General features: G+C 44.4%; 1 protein-coding gene and 1 long non-coding RNA gene across 7 annotated transcripts; one reads left to right on the top strand and one right to left on the bottom strand.

Moving 5' to 3' along the window:
- The first annotated feature begins 1,620 nt into the window (after nt 1-1,620).
- Nucleotides 1,621-12,415, top strand: LOC310762602 (putative G-protein coupled receptor 148). 6 transcript variants are annotated; one of them, XR_014548079.1, is made up of 3 exons: nt 1,621-1,785; nt 8,465-8,528; nt 9,883-12,415. XR_014548079.1 is itself a non-coding variant. In XM_083613904.1 (3 exons), the coding sequence occupies exons 2-3, from the start codon at nt 8,479-8,481 to the stop codon at nt 10,893-10,895; spliced, it is 1,059 nt and encodes a 352-aa protein (XP_083470030.1). In that variant the 5' UTR covers nt 1,621-1,785; nt 8,465-8,478; the 3' UTR covers nt 10,896-12,415. The 6 variants fall into 6 exon arrangements, 3 of the variants coding, with proteins under 3 accessions (XP_083470030.1, XP_083470029.1, XP_083470031.1); XM_083613904.1 differs by having other exon boundaries at nt 8,465-8,524; XM_083613903.1 differs by lacking the exon at nt 1,621-1,785 and adding an exon at nt 4,941-5,088 and having other exon boundaries at nt 8,465-8,524.
- On the bottom strand, nt 9,964-20,581 carry LOC310762670. The gene is made up of 2 exons (XR_014548127.1): nt 19,889-20,581; nt 9,964-10,508 (listed from the first exon to the last, which is right to left on the bottom strand). It is a non-coding gene; the product is annotated as an uncharacterized lncRNA (long non-coding RNA).
- Between the last annotated feature and the right edge of the window lie 1,294 nt (nt 20,582-21,875).

Here is a 21,875-nt window from a genome sequence, read left to right as displayed (position 1 = left end):
CTCCCCATTCGGCCCACAACACCATTTCAGCCAAGACACAATGGTGCTCACAGGCTTTGCATTGGTGACCCTTGGTTTAAATGGAAGACAATATGACACCCACAAACTAGAGGCATGTGAATCTGTTGATTGTGGCTTCTCTCAGTTTCTCATTCTTCTAATCTTGCTATGGTCTTGTGGGTACCAGGCCACTATAAATTCCTGGATCTAGTAAGTGTTAGAATTTAAACAAGGTTTGGGGTGTTAAACTGGGTGCCAGACACCCTAGTCCCAGTAAATGTTAAAAGCTAATCAAGCCAGGCTAGCTTCCTGTGTTCAGGAAATCACCTAGGTGATGGGCCATTAAGAGAACAAAGGAAAGGTGATGAGCCATTAAGAAAGCAAGTGAGAGGAGGCTCTGTGTGAGACAGCAAATGGGTGGGGCCCATACCGCCCCCCCCCCAACTTGCAGATACTAAGAAAAGCCAAAGTTTAGAGCTGAAAGTATGTGTAATGTGACCTAGAAGTAAAGCTGCAGCCTGGAAAGCCAGAGAGGCACAGTGTGATGTTTGATGTCTATTTGAATCCAAGGCTGTGTCTATGGGAGAAACAAGACTCTCTTGGAATGTTAATGCTGTGAACCCCTCCATCGTAGGCTCGGGTTGTATTTATGTTTAATTAAAACACGTATCGCAAAGGTATCACAGTCTCTACTATTCCTCATTCCCCAAAGGAAACACAAACCATGGGTGAATGCCTGGAACACCTAGAATCTCGCACCACTCAGAGACTAGGGTGGTGTGCAACATTATAATGTATTTTGTAAGCGATTATCACTAATATGTGCATTCTTATGCACACTTTACCTTAATGTCCATTTTTACAGACATTACTTGGCTGGAGACATGCACAGCAAAATTCAGAGAAGTGGATTTAGTAAGGTAGATTGTTGTTCATTTCACATATTGTTTCGGAAAGTGTGAATTAGGCAGGCTCATCTTAAAAAGCAGAAACATCACCTTGCCAACAAAGGTCCGTATAGTTAAAGCTATGGTTTTCCCAGTAGTGATGTGTAGAAGTGAGAGCTGGACCATAAAGAAGGCTGGTCACCGAAGAATTAATGCTTTTGAATTATGGTGCTAGAGGAGACTCTTGAGAGTCCCATGGACTGCAAGAAGATCAAACCGATACATTCTTAAGGAAATCAGCCCTGAGTGCTCCCTGGAAGGACAGATCCTGAAGCTGAGGCTGCAGTACTTTGGCCACCTCATGAGAAGAGAAGACTCCCTGGAAAAGACCCTGATGTTGGGAAAGATGGAGGGCACAAGGAGAAGGGGATGAGAGGACGAGATGGTTGGACAGTGTTCTCAAAGCTACCAGCATGAGTTTGACCAAACTGTGGGAGGCAGTGGAAGACAGAAGTGCCTGGCGTGCTCTAGTCCATGGGGTCACGAAGAGTTGGACACGACTAAACGACCAAACAACAACAACATCTTATATGTGATCTGAAGCAGATTTGTGCCCAGTTCTAGGCCTGCCATATGTTCGGATTTTCCTGGACATTACCGGGATTTCAAAGGTGAAATTGACGATGGGGGCAGGGGGGGGGGCTTCTTAATTTCCCTGGTCTCCCAGAGCTGTTATGAATGGGGGCAGTAAAGAGACTCTGTTTGCCCAAGGATTAATCTTTTTGATAAAGAAATGGAGAGAGGGAAGATCTAATGCAGGTGGAAGGCAGAGCTGCCTTCTCCCTACGGAGAGTGTCCTTTTACCAGTGCAGGTAGTCAGTCGGATGAAGTGCAGATGGTAAGTAGAAAAAGCCACTTATTGCTCCAGCAGTTATGAACTCCTGCCTAAATATTTCTAGGTCTGTTGAGGAAACTGAAGAGTCAGTACAGGTTGTGCCAGAAACAGCCAATTCTGCATGTTTGAGCAAGGTGTAGTTTTCTTAGAAACTTAAAGCATTTTAATCTCGGTGTGGGTTTCTTTAAAAAAAAAAAGGAAAAGGTTGTGCAAGGTCTATTTTCACTAGGAAACAAGAACATTATCAATGCAAAATAAACCCAGTAGGGCCCAGCCTACTAGTTATGCGTAGGATTGTGCTGTCTTGTCTTGCAGAAAAGAAACAGAAAAAAATAATAATGCATCTGGTTAAGTAGACTACGTGAAAGCTATGTCATAAGCTTGTTCATCTTTATAGTGCCACAAGAATCTTCACAGTGCTGGATTTGCACACAAGCTAAGTAAGCTATAGTTTAAGGTCTCAGATTATGAGGGGCCTTTAAATAGAAAAAAAAAATTACAAGAAAAATATTGAAAGAGTTTAAAATTCAATGACGTGCAGAACACACACCCAGTGCATGGTGTATTGCTTCTCCAATTTGCTAACTTATGTGTGTAATTGCTTGTTTATTTCAGTAATGTTTAAAGTTTTCAAATATGCCAAGTAAGAAGTCATAAGATATTTTTCATTTAAAGGTATTTTGTATGCAAATAGACATGTTTATTTAGGTTTTTAATTGTCAATTGCATCTTTGCCCAGGTACATGCAAATATAAAAGTTTATTATTTCTATTTTCATTGTCCTTTCTGTTAGAATAATTCAAATTTTTGCAGCCTAATAAATGTGACAGTTTAGGACTTTTCTCAGCAATCATGCGGTGGGAAATTATATTTTTCATTCAGCTCAAATCTTCTTTGTGTCTAATCTTTATTCATGGGCAACCACATAATTTATCCATGAATTCGTTGGCTGAACTGATCTTAAACCATAGCTGTTCCTTAGAGCAACCAAAGCCATTCCTAAGAGCAGTCTAGGGCCTTCTTTCAGGGCTTTTAAAAAAGTTTTTTTGTTGTTGTTGTTCATATGTCTGTTTTTAATCTTCCATTTCTTTCTGTAGTTCTATCTATGTGATAAGTCAGAAAACTGTGTAATGCTGAACCCACTTTAGAGCAGGGGTGACCACAGACCACACCCAGCTTGCTAACCTACAGGAAGTGGTCCATCAGCCCTGCATCTTTGCTTTCCAATCTGATCAGGAGCTAAAGTGCTCTGTCAACTCTTTAGAGTTTGCAATCAGCGGTTGCTTCTGTTCCTTCCAATAGTGTCATTTGTACATTTTAGAGTGGCGAAGGTGATTACAGACTCACTTAGGTTAGACTTTACTAAGTGGTCTGCAGATAATAGGACGATACCTAAAGGCTGCTGGGATAAAGAAGCAAATAACGACTGATCCCCCAGTTTTTATAAAATCCATCAGTTACTCACACCTGTCTCCAGGAGAAACATATCAGTTTGTATAACAACAAATCCTGATTTGAGGCAGTGTACTTAGAAAAAATGCCCATAGATTCCAGTTTTGGTGGCATTTTGTAGGGGACTTCATTTTGCAATAGATCTCCAAATTTACAGTATGGTTTTTTCCCCTTTAATACAAACTAAACCCATATTTCTTCTCTATAGTTGTCTGAATTTGTGTTATTCAGATTTGACTTTAATGCAAGATTCAAATTAATGCAAGATTCAGCTTTTATTTTTCAAATCCCTGGTGGTGGCGGCGTGTGTTTTTCCACATCCATGTTACTGCTGTATTGCGCACACAATTAATTTTAAAAAGGACCTGTAACTGAGATGTCATCTTTACCAAAAGCATACCGTTCTTCAGGAAGTGCTCAGAGTCAGACATTGCAACCTCTTTTAATGTAGTGAAGTTGATGCGAGTTGATATTTTTGCAAATCCACAGAAAAAGAGCAACTGGACCGAAGTTGACCTCAATATCATCAATAGAAAAGAAGACGAAAAAGATCTAAAACTCTGATCCTGTGTATAATCTTTCAACAGAGAAGTTTGTAAAATAAATCACAGCAAGAAATCACAGCTAGAAATAGAAGGTTAAGATAAGATTCCAGGACAAACACAGCTCTCAATTCTAAACACGCAGAAGCAGATGATCCTACTTATTACTTGAAAGTAAATCCCATCGTGACTGAATCCAAATTAAGCATGCAGGGGATTGTAGTCATCGCCTGATTCTTTGCAGACAGTAATGCTGGCAGAAAAAGCCAAGTTAGGCCACAGGCTTTAAGCTGATGCTTTCTCCCTCTAAGGCAAAGGTTAAGGGCTAGGACAGGCAGGCTCAAGACACCAGAAATTCCTTATGTTCCGTATTGTCATAAAGTGGACTTTGCACTGCATTGAGGGCTTGCAGTCCCAGGCAGCGCACTACCAGCGACCCACAATCTTGCCCTTTGCCTCAGTCACTGATTTGTCTTGGTCTGGTGCTTATTAAGGTTCTGGGACATGTCCTCAATTCGGAGGGCAGGCCAGCCATTCCAGAAACAATATAGGTTTACGTGCTGCTTCCAGCACTGCAGGCAGGGGCGCTTTAATTTCTGCTGTCTAGCTGCCTTTGTGGGAGAGCTGGCTCTGCATATATTTTTGTCTCCAGGAACACCCGGCAGTCTGGCTAGCAGAACTGCTGTCTTGCAAGTTGGGGCCTGCTGTTGCCAAGATTAAGTGCCCGATAGGAAACAGGAAATGTACATTCAATGGAGGAGGTCTTGGCGTCCACTATATTAAGCTTTCAACCGGAGTAATCAGTAGTTGCATCCCACTGACCTCCTCCAGTCATTTGCCCTCCATCCGATTATATGAAAGGTGGAGCAGGACCTCTAAGCGGGGATCCTGGGTCTGCATCCAAGGACTCCCAACCCTGCAAAGTCAGGGTTCAAGATTGTTCCGGGAAGCTATGCCCATATAGCCAGGCTTCCTGCCTCAGACCTGCTTTATCCCATAGCTGTCAACCTTCCCTTTTTTTGTGGGAAATTCCCTTATTCCAGCGCCGTTTCCCGCTGCTTCCTGCTGCTATCCCGGATTGTTAGATATCCCGTAGACTGTCCCCGGGCCAGGTGAGGCTGCTGATCCCTTATTTTCAAATCTGAAAGTTGACAGCTATGCTTTATCCCCAGGGTGGTGTGGGTGGCAGGGACATTTATGCAGTCCCCTCACTTGCCTTCCCCTTACATCTCATAGAAGTGCAACCCCAGCCCTTGCAGCTTCGTGAGACCTGGGCCCTGTAGCTTTAGCCTCATCTATATGCATGCAACAGGTATGAGGTATGCTTATTTTGGACTGCAGCTGAGGTGTGCCATTTTGAATGCTCCACAGCAGGGGTAGCAACCAAAGGCCCAGGAGCCAGATGTGACCCAATCACCTCAATCAGGCTTGCGGATGGTCCGGGAATCAGCGTGTTTTTACATGAGTAGATTGTGTCCTTTTCTTTAAAATGCATCTCTGGGTTATTTGTGGGGCCTGCCTGGTGTTTTTACATGAGCAGAATGTGTGCTTTTGTTAAAAATGCATCTCTGGGTTATTTGTGGGGCATAGGAATTCGTTCATACTTTTTTTCAAAATATAGTCCGGCCCACCACATGGTTTGAGGGACGGTGGACTGGCCCACAGCTGAAAAAGGCTGCTGACCCCTGCTTCGCAATGTGTTGTTCTTGTGGTTGGTTGTGGGGCTTTTTAAAGGCCTCCCTGCAAACAGAAAAGTAGCACACCAGGGAGAAAGATTCTGATCCCCAGCTCTTTGCCTGTTGTGCTGCTTTTCTACTTTCAGGGAGTTTTGTAACATAATGCTGTATTATTTTACTGTTGTTAGCCGCTCTGAGCCCAGCTTCGGCTGGGCAGGGCGGGATATAAATAAAATATTATTATTATTATTGTAAGTAAGCATTCAAAAAGGAGATTGCCACCTGCAGCCTGCGGCGTGTGTGAATCAGGTCTGGTGACCACAGCTATCTTTTGTCTTGAATCTAAGCAGATGCTCTTTGCAACCAAAATAAAGTGCATAACAAATGAACCACCTTTTAAAACCACTTCAGCCTGGTTAATGCTGTAATTTGCCTAGCAACAAGTTGCCCTCTGCTGCCCCCTAGTGGATGACGAGAATCAGGACATGTGCTGTCAAAACATGTTGGTAGGTTTTTCTTTGAAAGCGGAGGGCTCAGCTAAGGTGCAAATGCCATTTACGAATTAACATTCATAGAATTGTCGGGGATGGGGAATCCTTAGCATAAGCTGTTGCATCTTTCTGCCGTAATGAGAAAAGTAATGGAACTTCTTATTCGTCACTACCTGTCGTATTACTAGTGGCTGTTCCTACAACAAATGCTTGCTTCTCTTTTGACCAGGCAAGAGCTTGACAGATGTTGGGAGAAACTAATTGCATGGTGCTGAGACAATGCTCTTCAGTGCCCTCCAGCCTTTGACATTGATAGGTGGAAAGCTACTAATTGCAAATCTTACTCCTTATCAACGGGAACAGCAGGTTGCTGCAGAATTCATGAAAATCGCTTTGAACCGTGAAGGAGTAATTTCTTTAACTCCTTCAGACCAAGAGTAGGTTAAATGTAAAGAAACTGGAAGTATATACTGTAGGCCAAAACTGTAATGTGAATAAGGGCTGCCTTCTTCGGTGAGCCTGAGCCTTTAAAAGCTTTTTGTGATGGGCAGAAATTCAATAGGGTAAGGATTCTCTCTCGCCACCTCCTAGCAGACGCCCAGTAACGAAAATGCAAACGGGATGAAAGTGTCGCCTGTTGAACTTCTGCCTTGTTTTCCTTTAATTCTGCTGGTAAAATCATAGGAGCACTGTTATAAAAGGGGGGGGGGGAGAGAAGAAACTGGATAACTGAATATGGAACACATTTCAGATGTGGATTATTCTTATTCTTATTATTATTAATTGCCCTTCACCCAAAGATCACAGGGTGGTTTACAATATAAAAATACGTACCATAATAACAAACAAAAACAATAGTTCCCTGCCCCTCTGGTTTAAAAGGCTGTAGATGGTTTTATTAGCCAAAGGCCTAGGAGAAAGGGAATGTTTCTGCCTGATGCTTAAAGATATGGAAGATATGGGGAGAGCATTCCATAAGCAGGGAGTCACCACAGAAAAGTCCCATTCTTATGTTGTCACCCTGTGGACCTCTTGTGGGGGAGGCACATGTAGAAGGACCTCAGATGGTGAGGTTTCATATAGGAAGAGGCGGTCCTTGAGATATTGCAGCCCTGAGCCATTTAAGGCTTTATAGGTCAAAAGCGGCGCATTGAATTGGGCCTGGAAACCAATTGGCAGCCAGTGCAGTTGGGCCAAGATCGGTGTTATATGCTCAAACTGTCTTGCCCCGGTTAGCAACCTGGTCACTGAATTCTGCACCACATGAAGTTTCCAAACTGTCTTCAGAGGCAGATTTCAGTCTTCAGAGGTTAGATTAGCATGTTGCAATGATATGACCTAGAGGTGACCAGAGCAGAGACGACAGAAGCTGATGGAAGGCACTCACTCCATGCCTCCAAGGCTGCCTGAGCCTCAAGTAACAACAAAGGATCCAGAAGTACAAAGGGGTTCACAGCTTGGGCGTACTTCTGAATGACTTTAGCCTCCCTCCACACTAGGGAATAAGGAGTGTGTGAAGATCTACAACATGAACAAGAGGGCAATGAAGGTTTACATTGGGATCTGTTGCCCCTGTGGATCCTGCTGCCTGAGGTCATCGCCTCACCTTGCCTAATGGATGAGCCGGCCCTAATTGTGAAATATGCATGCTTTTGGTAGTGCCTTCTTTTCTGACAGGGACGCGGGTGGCGCTGTGGGTTAAACCACAGAGCCTAGGACTTGCCGATCAAAAGGTTGGCAGTTCGAATCCCTGAGATGGGTTGAGCTCCCGTTGCTTGGTCCCAGCTCCTGCTAACCTAGGAGTTCGTAAGCACGCCAAAAAGTGCAAGCAGATAAATAGGTACCGCTCTGGCGGGAAGGTAAATGGCGTTTCTGTGTGCTGCTCTGGTTTGCCAGAAGCGACTTTGTCATGCTGGCCACATGACCCGGAAACTGTACGCCGGCTCCCTCGGCCAATAAAGCGAGAGTCGGTCACGACTGGACCTAATGGTCAGGGGTTCCTTTACCTTTACCTTTCTTTTCTGACATAGGATCAACATATACAACCCACCTAAATTCACAGGTAGGGAAAGACCATGAGCCAATGGTGGAAAATATGTATAAAATCATGGGTTCAGTCTCCAGCTACTTGAGGGAGGGGTGGGGAAAATCCCTCACAGGAACCCCTGGAGAGATACAATGCACCAGCAGCTGGAAAAAATCAGTGGCCTGGCTCAGTATAAGTCTCTTATGTCCACATAGCTCAGAAACTAAAGTAAGTCTCATGTTTTATTTTATGAATGCATCACCAACTTGCATTCAATTAATATTCCATGAACTTTGTGCATTTTGGGTTGAGGTAGATGATGTAGGCATTGATCCAGGCAATAAACAGAAATTTAGAGACTGGTCTTGCTCAGCAAATGCAAAATATCTGGTGGAAGATATGAGAAGGTTTTCTTTGGGGTTTTTGGTTTTATTTCCTCCCTCTAGTTTCACAGTTAATAATCTCAGAGTGTTTTCCTTCTTCTTTTTCTGCTAGGGCATTTCAGTAAGATGCGGTGGAACAAAAAGAAGCAGTGTGAGCTAGCACAGAGCAAAGAAAGGTACGTCTAAATTTTCGGTGCATTTCCAGATCAGTGTAAACTATTGCAATCAGCGTACTACTAAAAGCACGGTTTTAAAGATCGGATAAACATATAAACTAGGATTAAACATCAAGGTCCATGAAGAGTCTGCATTTTGAAGATGTCATCATGCTTAGATGGATGTGGTACTGTAGCTTGAGAAGTCATAATCTTCAAATTTAGAATCTACTCTTGGGAGAGGGAGAACATGAAAAGGTAAGATATGGGATGTATGAAGTTGAATAAGTAATGTATTCCAACTCTTGGGATTTATAAATTTGCTATGGTATAGAACTGTTTTCTAACCTCTTGTCATGACATCGCTTTCACTCAGTTTAATTTAGCATGATGAACACTCATACACTACTGGTTGTTGTTGCTGTTGTTTTAATTTAATTGTGCTATTCTCAACACTTTCTAGTAGAAGAGAAAAAGATGTGCTATTTGGGGAAGTTAGTATACCCACCTCCTAGTTTCAGATTACATGCTATTCATCAGGGTAGTAGAGAGTATTGCCAGACACCTCTCCATTTCTCACACTGACTATTGTTAATAAACCAGGGATGGGAAGAAGAGAATGCAGGATCTCTGGGTGATTTGATGGAGATGGGCAAGCCAATCAGGATGAACGTTCATTGTCGTATAACCTCCCCGCAAACCAATCGGAACAAATGCTCAATAAATATCAGTTTAAAAGATTCAGTTGTTCAGTGGAAACAGAAGGTATGGACATTGACCCTTTCTGAAAAGTTAAATAAGGAAGTCAAGTGATGAGCTTCGTGGCTCAGAGATATTTTTCGTTTAAAATCCTCTTAAAAGTTCATCACATTTTAGGACAAATTTCTCCTCATAAACACATTTTTAATATACAGTTTTGGCTAATGTACACATTTTTGCAAGCTGTCCCCCCCCCAATACCTTCATTTTTAGGCAAACTTCCCCTAATATATGCCATTTTGTAAACAGTGTTTGGTTGGAGAATGGCACTGCAAAATTCGGATAGGTGCAAATTTCAAAGGATTAGTTCCTTCAGAAAGTATGGACTGGAAAAAGTCAGCTTCAAATGCATCCTGAATAAAATTTCTCCATCCCTAGTGCTGAGTTAGGTTTTGAACACTGGTCTTCTAGATTCTACTCCAGCAATGTAACCAATGACACCACAGTGGCTCAAAACTCCAGTGCATTTAGATTATAATCCTGTTCATGTAAATAATAATAATAATAATATATTATTTATACCCCGCCCATCTGGCTGGGTTTCCCCCATCAGACTAAATAGCTGGAAATATATTGTTATAATACTGTTATAAATGTATCGCTTGTTTATTTCCAGGGCAAGAACTACACTTGGCTATTATGAATGTGTCCACGACTGAAACTCAAGCAAACAAGTCAGATTTAATACAAACACTAGTAGTTGTAAAAGGAAGCCTTTATTTGGCTCACTTCATATTCATAACTGCATTGAATATATTAATAATCAAGACTGTGAGACAGAACTCTAAAATGGTGAAGGAAGTGAGATACTTCCTCCTGTGCCATCATCTTCTCTGTTGCTCTTTATTCTGTTGCTCTGGCATGGTGTCCAACGCGATACAAACATTTAAAGTGCAACAATTCTGGATCTGGATCACCTTTGGAGTACAAACAGCAGTTGTAGACGCAGTGCTGGTAACGCTGGCTTTGATGGCAATTAACACTTGCTTAGCAGTTTGCTGGCCTTTGAGATACCTGGCCTTTGTACACTTGGTGAAACGCAAAGCCATAGCTTGTGTTTGGGTCGGAACACTCCTCAAATCTGCATGCTTGATCATTGTGGAACGTACAGAAGGAGATCCAAGGGACATATATGCAGCAGAGCCCTCTTGCCCAACTTTCCTGGGTAGTGATTTTGCCAAAATAACCGGAAGTATTCTCATTTTCCTTCTTGCAGCCATCATGGTAACTGCTTATTTTCTCCTGTGGAGAGAAGGAAAGCTCGGCGGTCATTTTAACTGTTCAAATAAGAAGGCCAGAAAAACAGTCATTATTCATGGTGTACAAATGAGCTTCCATATTATTCCACCCTTAATCTTGACAGCCATCGGAAAAGGATCAGAACATGTTCTGTTAAAATTTGGAGCTTTTGTTGTCTTCTTATTTGCACAAAGCTTCAGCCCTGTGGTTTATGGGCTGCGGAACAAAGAACTTCTGGACAAGATATGTATCAGACGAGGAAGAAATCAATGCAGTAACTACTTGGTAAAGTACAACAATTACCCACCCCAACTTCAGATGGTAGAAGGTTCAGCAAATGGGTGGACCGTTTCTCAGTGTAGTGCAAAAGCACTTTCAAGTCAGCATTAGCCTTCATTAAACCATATCACACATCAAGGGATAATTCAACTCACACAACTGCATATACCAACCCATTATTTTTAAAACCAGATTTTCAGCCCCAAAGCTAGAAGCCTTGAGTGCTATATTTTTGCTTTAAAGTTTAATGGGTAACTCGTAGAAAAGAGACAGCACAGGAAGTAAAGGAAACCATGGAAAAGAGAGAGGGCAAGGCACTGCCAGACAGGCTACTAGAAATGGTACACTCTGGAATCTCTAGTACAGTCGTACCTTGGAAGTTGAACGGAATCCGTTCCGGAAGTCCGTTTGTCTTCCCAAATGTTCGGAAGCCAAAGCGTGGCTTCTTGATTGGCTGCAGGAAGCTCCTGCAGCCAATTGGAAGCCACAGAAGCCCCATCGGATGTCCGGCTTCCAAAAGAACGTTCAAAAACCATAACACACACTCTGAGGTTTGTGGAAGGAGAGGATGCAGTAGAAGACACTTCCTCATCATAATCCCAATCGTTGCCCACCAGGGTAGTATTAATGCTGCTTTGTATCTCTTTCCCTTGGCAGCCTGTAACCTCACCTGAGCACTAACAGGTTTGAAAATCAGCATGTTCATGAAAATTTCAGCAGTTCAGCCAATGGCATAGGAACAAATTTCCAAAACATCAAGTCAGGTTTCTTGCAGCTAGGGAGCTTCCAAAGGATGCAGCCAGCACATACTACAGCTCCCGCCACCTTTTGACAGATTTTCTACATATCCTCTGTGCATTGATTTGGTATTTCATATATATTTATTAACCATGATAAACTATGAGAGTTATTCAGAGGCTTGCTTTGGTGCTAGTATGATTCAGATGTGTGAAACATTCTTAAAAATGTTTTAGGGCCTGGTTAAAAATGGAATGCAGCTAGTTTTGCCCCAGCCTGATGATCACTGACTTGTGACAATGCGGAAATAAGTTTTTTCACTGGTAGCACTGGTGTTGTGAAATGCACTCAGTGCTGAAATGCCACGGGTCCCTTCTTTACTGGCATTCTGCTCGCCTTTGAAGACACAGCTGTTTGTACAGGCAGTCCCTGATTTGTTCACCTCAGTCTCTTGTTTTAATTGTTTAAATGAGATTATTCTATTGTGTTTTAATTATAGATGTTTATATTTTAATAGGACTGTTTCAAGACTGTATTTTAATCGTGGGTTTTGATACATTAAAGTTTGTGTAACTGGTTTTTACATTTTGCGAGGTCATTTTGCATTGTGCAAGAGGGTTTCTCCTTCAAGGGCCAAATACATCAGAAGCCCACTCCACAATAACTCAAAGCAGTTTTTCAGTGTGGCTGCCCCTCATTTATTTTCCAGAAACAATTTAACAAGCTTTTCCAGCTACACGAAAAACTCTCTGTCTTAGATAATTTTGTACTGTTTCAAAGTCTATATTTAGTAGATTTTAAACTACTTTTTGTTGTTTTTATTGTATATTTGTAAATTGCCTTGAGACACATGAGAAAGGAAATAAATAGAAGAACAATAATGGTAAGAATGATAATATAGTCTGTTTCTTATTTAGCCCACAGCCAAACAACATAATGGTGCTCTCCTGAGGTTAAACTGCCATTTTGACCTCCTTGAAAAAGGGAGCGTATATAAATGTTGTTCTTAAAAAAAATAAATCTAGTGGGGCCATTAGTTTTCCAGCTTGGGACAACTGATTCTGTCACAGGTACCCAGGTATCATTGCCTCTGTGTGACGCCATTTCCCTCACATAAAAATGTGACAATACGAAGTCTGTTGTTAGGCTAGCACAGACTTCCTCAACCTCGGCCCTCCAGATGTTTTGAGACTACAATTCCCATCATCCCTGACCACTGGTCCTTCTAGCTAGGGATCATGGGAGTTGTAGGACAAAAACATCTGGAGGGCCAAGGTTGAGGAAGCCTGGGCAAGCAGACCTCCATTCTTGATAATCTTCATGACCTTATATCAAAGAAACCCATGACCTCATATCAAAGAAACTGCGCTTTTTACATGGTTGAAACATTCCAAGTCAATAAACTTGGAGCAATAATTTTAAAAAACCTTCACATTCCTCTTGTGCGGGTGCTCGGTCCACGAACCGTACCATTTCATGCAATTTCAATAATACAGTGGTACCTCGGGTTAAGAACTTAATTCATTCTGGAGGTCCGCTCTTAACCTGAAACTGTTCTTAACCTGAAGCACCACTTTAGCCAATGGGGCCTCCTGCTGCCGCTGCACCGCCGCTGCACGATTTCTGTTCTCATCCTGAAGCAAAGTTCTTAACCCAAGGTACTATTTCTGGGTTAGCGGAGTCTGTAAGCTGAAGCATCTGTAACCTGAAGTGTATGTAACCCGAGGTACCACTGTATGTGTAAAAGCAAAGTTTGGCTAGGAGCATGTCACCTTTCTTATGTAAATGTGAATATATAAAGCAGCCCCATACGGGGTCAGACTGTCCACCTACTTTGCTCTTGTCTACAGTGACTGGCAGCTGCTCTCCAGGGTTTCTGCAGTGTGGTGGGCCGATGCTTGGGACGGGGCAGGACGGGGGAGCATTGAGGACTGGGCTGCATAGGTGCACTAGTGAGGCCAATCCACCGCTGCTGCTTGCCCTTGCCACTAAAGTTAAAGGTAAAGGGACCCCTGACCATTACAGTGGTGCCCCGCAAGACGAACGCCTCGCAAGACGAAAAACCCGCTAGACGAAAGGGTTTTCCGTTTTTCGATGCGCTTCGCAAGACGAATTTCCCTATGGGCTTCCTTCGCAAGACAAAAGCCCATAGGGAAATCTCCAGGACAGCGGGGAAGCGCAGCGCGTCTTCCCCACTGTCCTCGGACCTCCTCCGAAGGCTGGCGGTGGGGCATAGAGACCTCCTCCCCGCGCCAGCCTTCGGATGGCTGTCCTGAAGACTTGCGGTGGGAGGAGGGTTTTCCTTCCCACCGCCAACATTCAGAATGCTGTTCTGAATGTTGGCGGTGGGGAGGAAAAACCCTCCTCCCACCGCAAGCCCCGGGAACAGAGGAGAAGCGCTGCGCGCCTTCCCCTCTGTTCCCGTACCTGTCCTGAAGGTTTGCGGTGGGGAGAAAAGCCCTTCTCCGCACCGCCAGCCTGGCAAGCGGTCTCCATAGGAACGCATTAATTGATTTTCAATGCATTCCTATGGGAAACCGTGCTTCGCAAGACGAAAAACTCGCAAGAAGAAAAAACTTGCGGAACGAATTAATTTCGTCTTGCGAGGCACCACTGTAGGTCCCATCGTGACCGACTCTGGGGTTGCGGCGCTCATCTCGCTTTCCTTGCCGAGGGAGCCACAGTACATGTGGCCAGCATGACAAAGCTGCTTCTGGTGATCCAGAGCAGTGCACAGAAACGCCGTTTACTTTCCCGCCAGAGCGGTACCTATTTATCTACTTGCACTTTGAGGTGCTTTCGAACTGCTAGGTTGGCAGGAGCAGGGACCGAGCAACGGGAGCTCACCAAGTCGCGGGGATTCAAACCGCCAACCTTCTGATCGGCCCTTGCCACTACCCCACCCCAAACCACTACCCAGGTAGGCTGCAGTGATACCAGGGGCAGGACAGCAACTCCTCACTGCACTGGCTGCTCCTAGGTTTCGGACAGGAGACTTTCTCCCTACCTGGAGATACCAGGAATTGAAACTTTTGACTTCCTGTATGCAAAGCTTGCTCTCTACCACTGAGCAATAGCATAACCTCCAATGTTCCTCAGATGAAAACAGGGACATTTCTCACTCCCTGACAACTGAGCCTCCTCGACCCCCAACATTTTTGCCTCTCCTGTGCAGGGCCTTTCTGTAATTATGGCTAAGGGAAAAAGCAACAGTCTGCCCTGAGTGACACCAGCCATTATGTTTAATGTGTCACTTTGGGGGGGGGAGGGGAATCGCTTATGTGTTCATTTCCTAGGCCTCAGCCTCCGACACTAGGATGACTCAGCAGAGCTTTGCAGGGCCTTTGGTATCTATGAGGCGCCACCTCAGAGAATTATGTTAGCTGTGATTGCAACTGAAGCAGAGAAGAAAGAAAGAGATAGCATGGGAACAGGTGGAAATTAGATTGACGAGGGAAAGTAATGAAGGCCGGCGCAGATTAGAGTGAAACTATGCTTTACATCCGACACGTTTGTCAGGGAGCAACAGCAGCTGTAATAAACATGAAGCGTTTAGCCATTGTTCTGATAGCGGTTTAGAAATAAAAGCAGGATGCATAAACCGGAGAGACGGAACTGTTGTCTGGAAAAGTTTATTATGACTCTCTGCAAAAAGGAAGCAAAGTAAAGCCACTCCTTGACTGTAGTCAGGAAGGACAAGGCTATGAAAACTTGATCCTAGCATTACATCCAAGAGATGTCATGATATTCAGACACAGCAGCGTTTTCCAGTTTTCCTGCACTCGGGATTATTTCTACATCAGGTAGTGTGCTGAAGAGCTCCTTGCAACTGACAAGGCATTTGATAAATTTCATTATTATTATTTTTATACCCTGCCCATCTGGCTGGATTTCACAACTTGTTTTATGCACATTGCAGACCCTCCAAGTGCCCTTATTTTCCCAGGACGTCTCTGATTTAGAGAAGTCTTCTCGGTTTCTGATTTGATCCCAGAATGTCCCGCTTTTCCTTAGGAAGTCCCTATTTTCATTGGAGGGTATGGAGTTATCTGACCCCTGAGCTGTCTGAAGGCAATCCTGTATAGGGAAGTTTTGTTAATTTTTAAAATGTTTTTAGATATGTTGGAAGCTGCCTAGAGTGGCTGGAGCAACCCAGTAAGATGTGTGGGGTATAAATAGTAAAATTATCATTATGGAACATAACGTCTCTATTTTCATCAGGTAAATGTTGGAGGGTATGGCATTGGACCAAAATGTGATATGCGCTATAAGAAAATAAGATGCGCCTTGTAGCATAATAATAATGAATAAAATAAATAAATCCCAGAAGATCTCAGTGACCAGGTCATCTTCTCCGAACAAGCTTTTCATTTTAGAATTTCACTGACAAACCCACAAAAGAATAAGGTCGAAAGAATAGTGACAGCATTATCCTCCATACCTGTGCATTAAGTATGTATCCTCTGCTAAGATCCACACACCTTTTATGTAATTACACATGACTCGTGAAGTGTAATATCTACCTTACCTGCTCAGCCTCATTTAGTGGCCAGTGCAGCTTTTAATGAGTGAATGTAGGTAAACAGTTAATACAGAATTTGTTGCAACACATACAAAAACCATCCTCTACTCCTCCAAATTGCCCAATTTAAAATAAAGAAAAAAGCAACACAAAACAATTGAGTAAAAAAATGAGATATATATTATAGAAAGAGACTCTCTGTTGCTTGCTCTCCCTTTCTCTGCCTCTCTCTGTCACAGGCCAAATAAACAATAAGCTCCTCACAGGAGGAAACACTCCAGAGTTGCTTCTCTGGACTTCAGGGTAACGGTGTAATGGGCCAGGAGTCAGCTTTGCCTGCTGAACAGCAGCCTGAAGAGTGATAAGGCCGAGTGACCCCACCTGCAGTGGATCAGCCTTCACAAAAGGAGAAGGCACTGATGAGAACCAGCTGACTCTGGCCTTCTTAAACAGAGCTCTCAGCAACAGTCAGATGCTGGAAATGTCTGTTGTTCTTGGCCCCACTTTGCTGCTTCCTGCTGGACCCTTGGCTCTACGTCATTTGGACTGGACACTTAGCTCTGTGATCATCTGGATTCCCTGACCTCTGGGCTGTTGGACTTCACATGTAGATTCTGCTGTCAGGCAAAGGTTCCTCAGAGACTCCTAGCTCCTGATTCTCAGCAACAGAACTCGAACGGGCTACGACAAATGGCTCTGAGCACCCTCGGAACCAATGTATGGTTCTGATATAAGCTAACTGTGTTGTTTTGTTTTATACAGTGGTACCTCGGGTTACATACGCTTTAGGTTACATACGCTTCAGGTTACAGACTCTGCTAACCCAGAAATAGTACCTCGGGTTAAGAACTTTGCTTCAGGATGAGAACAGAAATTGTACTCCGGCGGTGCGGCAGCAGCGGGAGGCCCCATTAGCTAAAGTGGTGCTTCAGGTTAAGAATAGTTTCAGGTTAAGAACGGACCTCTGGAACGAATTAAGTTCTTAACCCGAGGTACCACTGTACTGGCCTTCTGATTCCAAACAAAATTATATTTCAGAAAGGCAGAACCCTTCAGAACACAAACATACAAATTTAGGAGCTGCTTCTTTTTTCCCCCAGTCACCAAGATCCACCAACGGGTTGCAACCAGTTTATGGTGAACACAACATTTGCTTTGAGACTTCTTAAAGAGGCAACAAACTATTCCCATAGCTGCCACACAGGGCTGTTTTCGAAGCATCTCAGTCTCCTCCCATATCTGCTACAGCAGCTGTAGGCCTCCTAGCAAGTGTTGGAGGAAGATCTCTACTACTAGGGCTGATTTTTGGGCAGCCCTATCAGTTCCAGTACATGTTTTTTCTGCTCAGAGGCACATGGGAGGGAGCCCTTTGCTACAGCTATGCTTTTGGATTAGGATTGGCTGGGCGGTGTTGAGAGCTGATTGGCCAGAGACCAGGAGATTGACAGACTGCTTCGGTAAGTTCAAGGACGTATAAAATAGATATGAGGCAGGAAAGAGTGTATGGCTTTGAGATTCTGATCATCAATAAATGCCTGTCATTCTGAAAATCACATATATACCGTAGCGCAAAAGGAGTTTACTTCTCAGTGAAATCCTGTTGCAAATTTTTGTGGTTTCAGGGCTAGCACATGTTTGAGTAGTGTAGGGTTCCTGGAAACTGGCCCAAAATCCTTGAGGCTGAAGAATATTTGCTGAGCAGGTTTTCTTTCTGTAATACAGGCTGCTGACGCACAACAACAGCTGACATATTTCACTAGTGAAACCCACCTGGCAAACTCAAATAGTAATGAAGCCAAGCAGAAGTTTTAAAAGTGCAAATTCAAATTATAATAGCCCTAAGCATAAAACAAGGGACGCGGGTGGCACTGTGGGTTAAACCACAGAGCCTAGGACTTGCTGATCAGAAGGTCGGCGGTTTGAATCCCCGCAACGGGGTGAGCTCCCGTTGCTCGGTCCCTGCTCCTGCCAACCTAGCAGTTTGAAAGCACGTCAAAGTGCAAGTAGATAAATAGGTACCGCTCTGGTGGGAAGGTAAACAGTGTTTCTGTGCGCTGCTCTGGTTCACCAGAAGCGGCTGTCATGCTGGCCACATGACCCGGAAGCTGTATGCTGGCTCCCTTGGCCAATAAAGCGAGATGAGCGCCACAACCCCAGAGTCGGCCTCGACTGGACCCTAATGGTCAGGGGTCCCTTTACCTTTAGCTTTAAGCATAAAACAGTATGGTATCCCTGTACAAGTGTGGTTGGCCAGGGTGGTGGGAAAGGAATAAGAGAATTGGGTGGTTGCACATGCACAGATAATAGCGCCCAGAGGAACCTCTAGAGAGAAGGTTTGTGGGTGTCGTATCTGGGAAACACGGTAGGTTTGCCTGAAGCAATTTGTTGCTATCCTATTGACTAGACTGTGAGCAATTCTGAACAGGTTAGTGTAGATATCATTATGAGAACCCTCCTAATATGGAGCTTTTAAATAAAGGAGGACAAGTACAGGGAAATTTTAATTAAAGGGTACGAAAGCTGAATAGGTGTGGTACAACCAAACACCCGCAAGCTGGTGTGACGTCAGTGCTTTGTTGTGTACAAACAGGGATAGAGCAGCTCAAATACCTCAAATGGCCCCGACAACCAGCCTCCCTCCTATTCACTCATCTTCCTATTTCTTTCTTTCTTCTAATCATTTTCTCTCTCTCTCCCTGCCCTGCCCACATTCTTCCCTTAAGGTAAAAGGTAAAGGTACCCCTGCCCGTACGGGCCAGTCGTGACTGACTCTAGGGTTGTGCGCTCATCTCACTCAAGAGGCTGGGAGCCGTCGCCGTCGGAATACACTTCCGGGTCACGTGGCCAGCGTGACGAAGCTGCACTGGTGAGCCAGCACCAGTGCCGCACACGGAAACGCCGTTTACCTTCCCGCTATAAAGCGGTACCTATTTATCTACTTGCACTTAGGGGTGCTTTTGAACTGCTAGGTGGGCAGGAGCTGGGACCGAATGACGGGAGCTCACCCCACCGCGGGGATTCGAACCGCCGACCTTACGATCAGCAAGTCCTAGGCACTGAGGTTTTACCCACAGCGCCACCCGCGTCCCTTACATTCTTCCTTAGGAGGAGCTAAATGGTCATTTGTGAACATGGTGGGTTAGACATAAAGGGTGAGATGGGCATTAGGTGGACCCACTAATACTTTAATAGGATGCCTTTTCTGACTTCTCTTTGTATTTCAAAAACTAATGAAATACAATTCAAACCAAAACAATGCATTATACACCTGCAAACTCTTCCACGTTAGGATGTACCTTGTCTGAAGGCTGACCCCCTGTTCCCTAGGTTTCTTCTTTCTTAATTTTATACCCCACCTTTCCTTCCAAAGGAACCCAGGCTAGCAAAAAACAAACAATAAATCTATGAAATAGCTCTACTGAAAAAGGCTTGTTGGAAGAGGAAGGTCTTTAGCAGGTGCCAAAGGAAAACAGAGATGGGGGTTTGTCTAATATTTAAGAGAAGGGGATTCCAAAGGGTTAGATGCTGAAATATACTCGGGAGTCCTGTGGTGCTTTCATGCTCCTTATTGCAGCTTGTAAAACAGTGATTGAATTGCCCCCCAGGCTTTTCTGTACATTATTTACACAATGAGTCCCATCTGATTGGCTGATTCTGCTTCCCTCCTGGAGCCTGATTGGTCTTTTCCTGCAGGCCAATCAGTTGTTGCATTCTAGGATCCTACTTCCCTATTGTTCTAGGATCTAAGCTTAGTACATAACAGATGCCATGACAATAAAGGCCCAATTCCTATATGGTATAGAACCGACCTCCTGAGAAGATGTTATCTGCAGTAGGCTCTCACCTGCAGGACACATTGATGGACTGGCTATAGAAGAGGTGAGACAGTCTTTCTGGTGAGATGGTCTTTCGGCCATTTAGATCTACCTTTCCCTCATGCATTAAAACAGGGGTGAGGAACTTTTTTCAGCCTGAAGGGCACATTCCCTTGTGGGGAACCTTCTGGTGACCACGTGCCTGTGGTGGGAGGGGCCACAGCCAAAAGTGGGTGGAGCAATGGCTGTAATGCTTATCTTTCTACAGTCAGCTACATTCCAACCATGCAGAAATAAGGTTTCTATATGCTTTCACATCTACATCTTCAGCAAGAGCCATTCACGGTTCATTGGCATATTCCAAACAGGTAAAGACACTGGAGGGCTGTGTTTGGCCTCTGGGCATGAGGTTCGCCACATGTATATTCAAAGCGAGATCCTCTGGACAGGTGCTGTTAGCAGTTCCCCATGTTACAGAGGCCCAACTGACCTCTGCTAGAAGGACAGATGCACACCCTACAATAAAAGCACACACTTGCACCCCAAAAGTTTCCTCTCTTAGTACTACAATTCTCAGCATCCCTGACAAACTGTATTTCCCAGGATGCTTTGAGGCAAGTAATGTGCTTTGAATGGATGTGCTCTGGTCCTGTGCTACGCAGCACTCTTCCAGCAGGAATTTGGTAGGCATTGTATTGAACCAGAAGCTCTGCAAACACCATCTTGGTAGTCAAGATAACCCCACCATTAATTGATAGTTAATTACTTGATAGTTATTTAAAAGATAACCCCACCATTAATTGATAGTTGTTAATTGATAGTTGATGTATGTTTATATTCACTTGCTTTGATATAAGCTAATTGGTTTGCTTTGATGTCATCCTTATCTGTGGGCTTGGGCTGCTGGGCTCTAAGCCCAGAAAGGGGAACTATCTGTAAGATTTGGATATTTGCCACCTATGCCCTCATCTGGTCAAGTGAAGTGATGGGAAGACCTGGACAAAGTGACGTATACTGTTTTGCGTATAAAGAATATATGAATGTTTGCTTGGGCGCAGACAAGCCTTCTCTGTGCTGTGGTGTCCATCCCGCTTCTGCAAAGGCTGGGAGACCAGGCAGGCTGCTTTGCTGCAAGTCTGTACCTTTATTTTATAAAGCAGTAGAACTGATCACTCTGGCATTCTTGATATCCTTTCGTTTTCCTGCACCCAGCCACTCCCACAAGCACTCCTTTGGGCCTGCGGTTCAGAACAGGCATCCTCGCTTTTTACTTTCAGGCGTCCCTTGAAAACTTTTTTATGCAGACAAGCCACTGTTTACAATTTCATCAGCCAATCATTTCAATATTTTTGAACTGTTTTTTTACAGTGCCTTACATTTTATTCTATATACTGCTGTACACAGCCATGTTATATTGTATTAATGGGCAGTAAATAGGGTTTTCCCCCCATAAAGAAATAAATGTGCTCATTAGGGGCTTGCAGACGTCTTTGGTGTCATCGTCCTCTGCCTCGGCCAGGGGTCCACGGGGGTGCAGAGCCCATGCCGCTGGCCTGGGCGACGGAGGCAGCCTCCCCATCACCACCACTTCCTCCCGCTCGGCTCTTGGCCATATGTGGCCGCTCAGCAGGAAGGAAGGGGAGTCGCTCAGAGGAGTCCACGGCTTCGGATTAGATGAAGGAGCTTCCTGTGGCGAATCCGAATCTGAGCCAGCGTCGCCACCCGCCCAGAGGCATCCTCAGCTTTGGATTGGCTGCAGGAGCTTCCTGCAGCCAATCCGAAGCCGCACCAGCATCGCAGAAGTCAATCGCCGCGTGGCAGGGCCTCCGCACCGCGCCAGTTTAGCACGGGACTGACCAAGGGTCTGCAAGGTTTGTGGGCTGGATTAACGAGCCTGGTGGGCCGCATCCAGCCCCAGACCTTAGTTTGCCGACCCCTACTCTTGGCAGTAGCATTTGGTAGGGTTGTGAAAGCAGGGAGGTGTTGCTCATCTCACTTCCTAATGATGAGCATTGT

Source organism: Podarcis filfolensis (genome assembly GCF_964270895.1).
Source record: "Podarcis filfolensis genome assembly, chromosome: 5".
In the NCBI taxonomy this organism is placed as follows: Eukaryota; Metazoa; Chordata; class Lepidosauria; order Squamata; family Lacertidae; genus Podarcis; species Podarcis filfolensis.
Note: the sequence above shows the minus strand (reverse complement) of the source record. Positions and strands in the feature narration are given on the sequence as shown.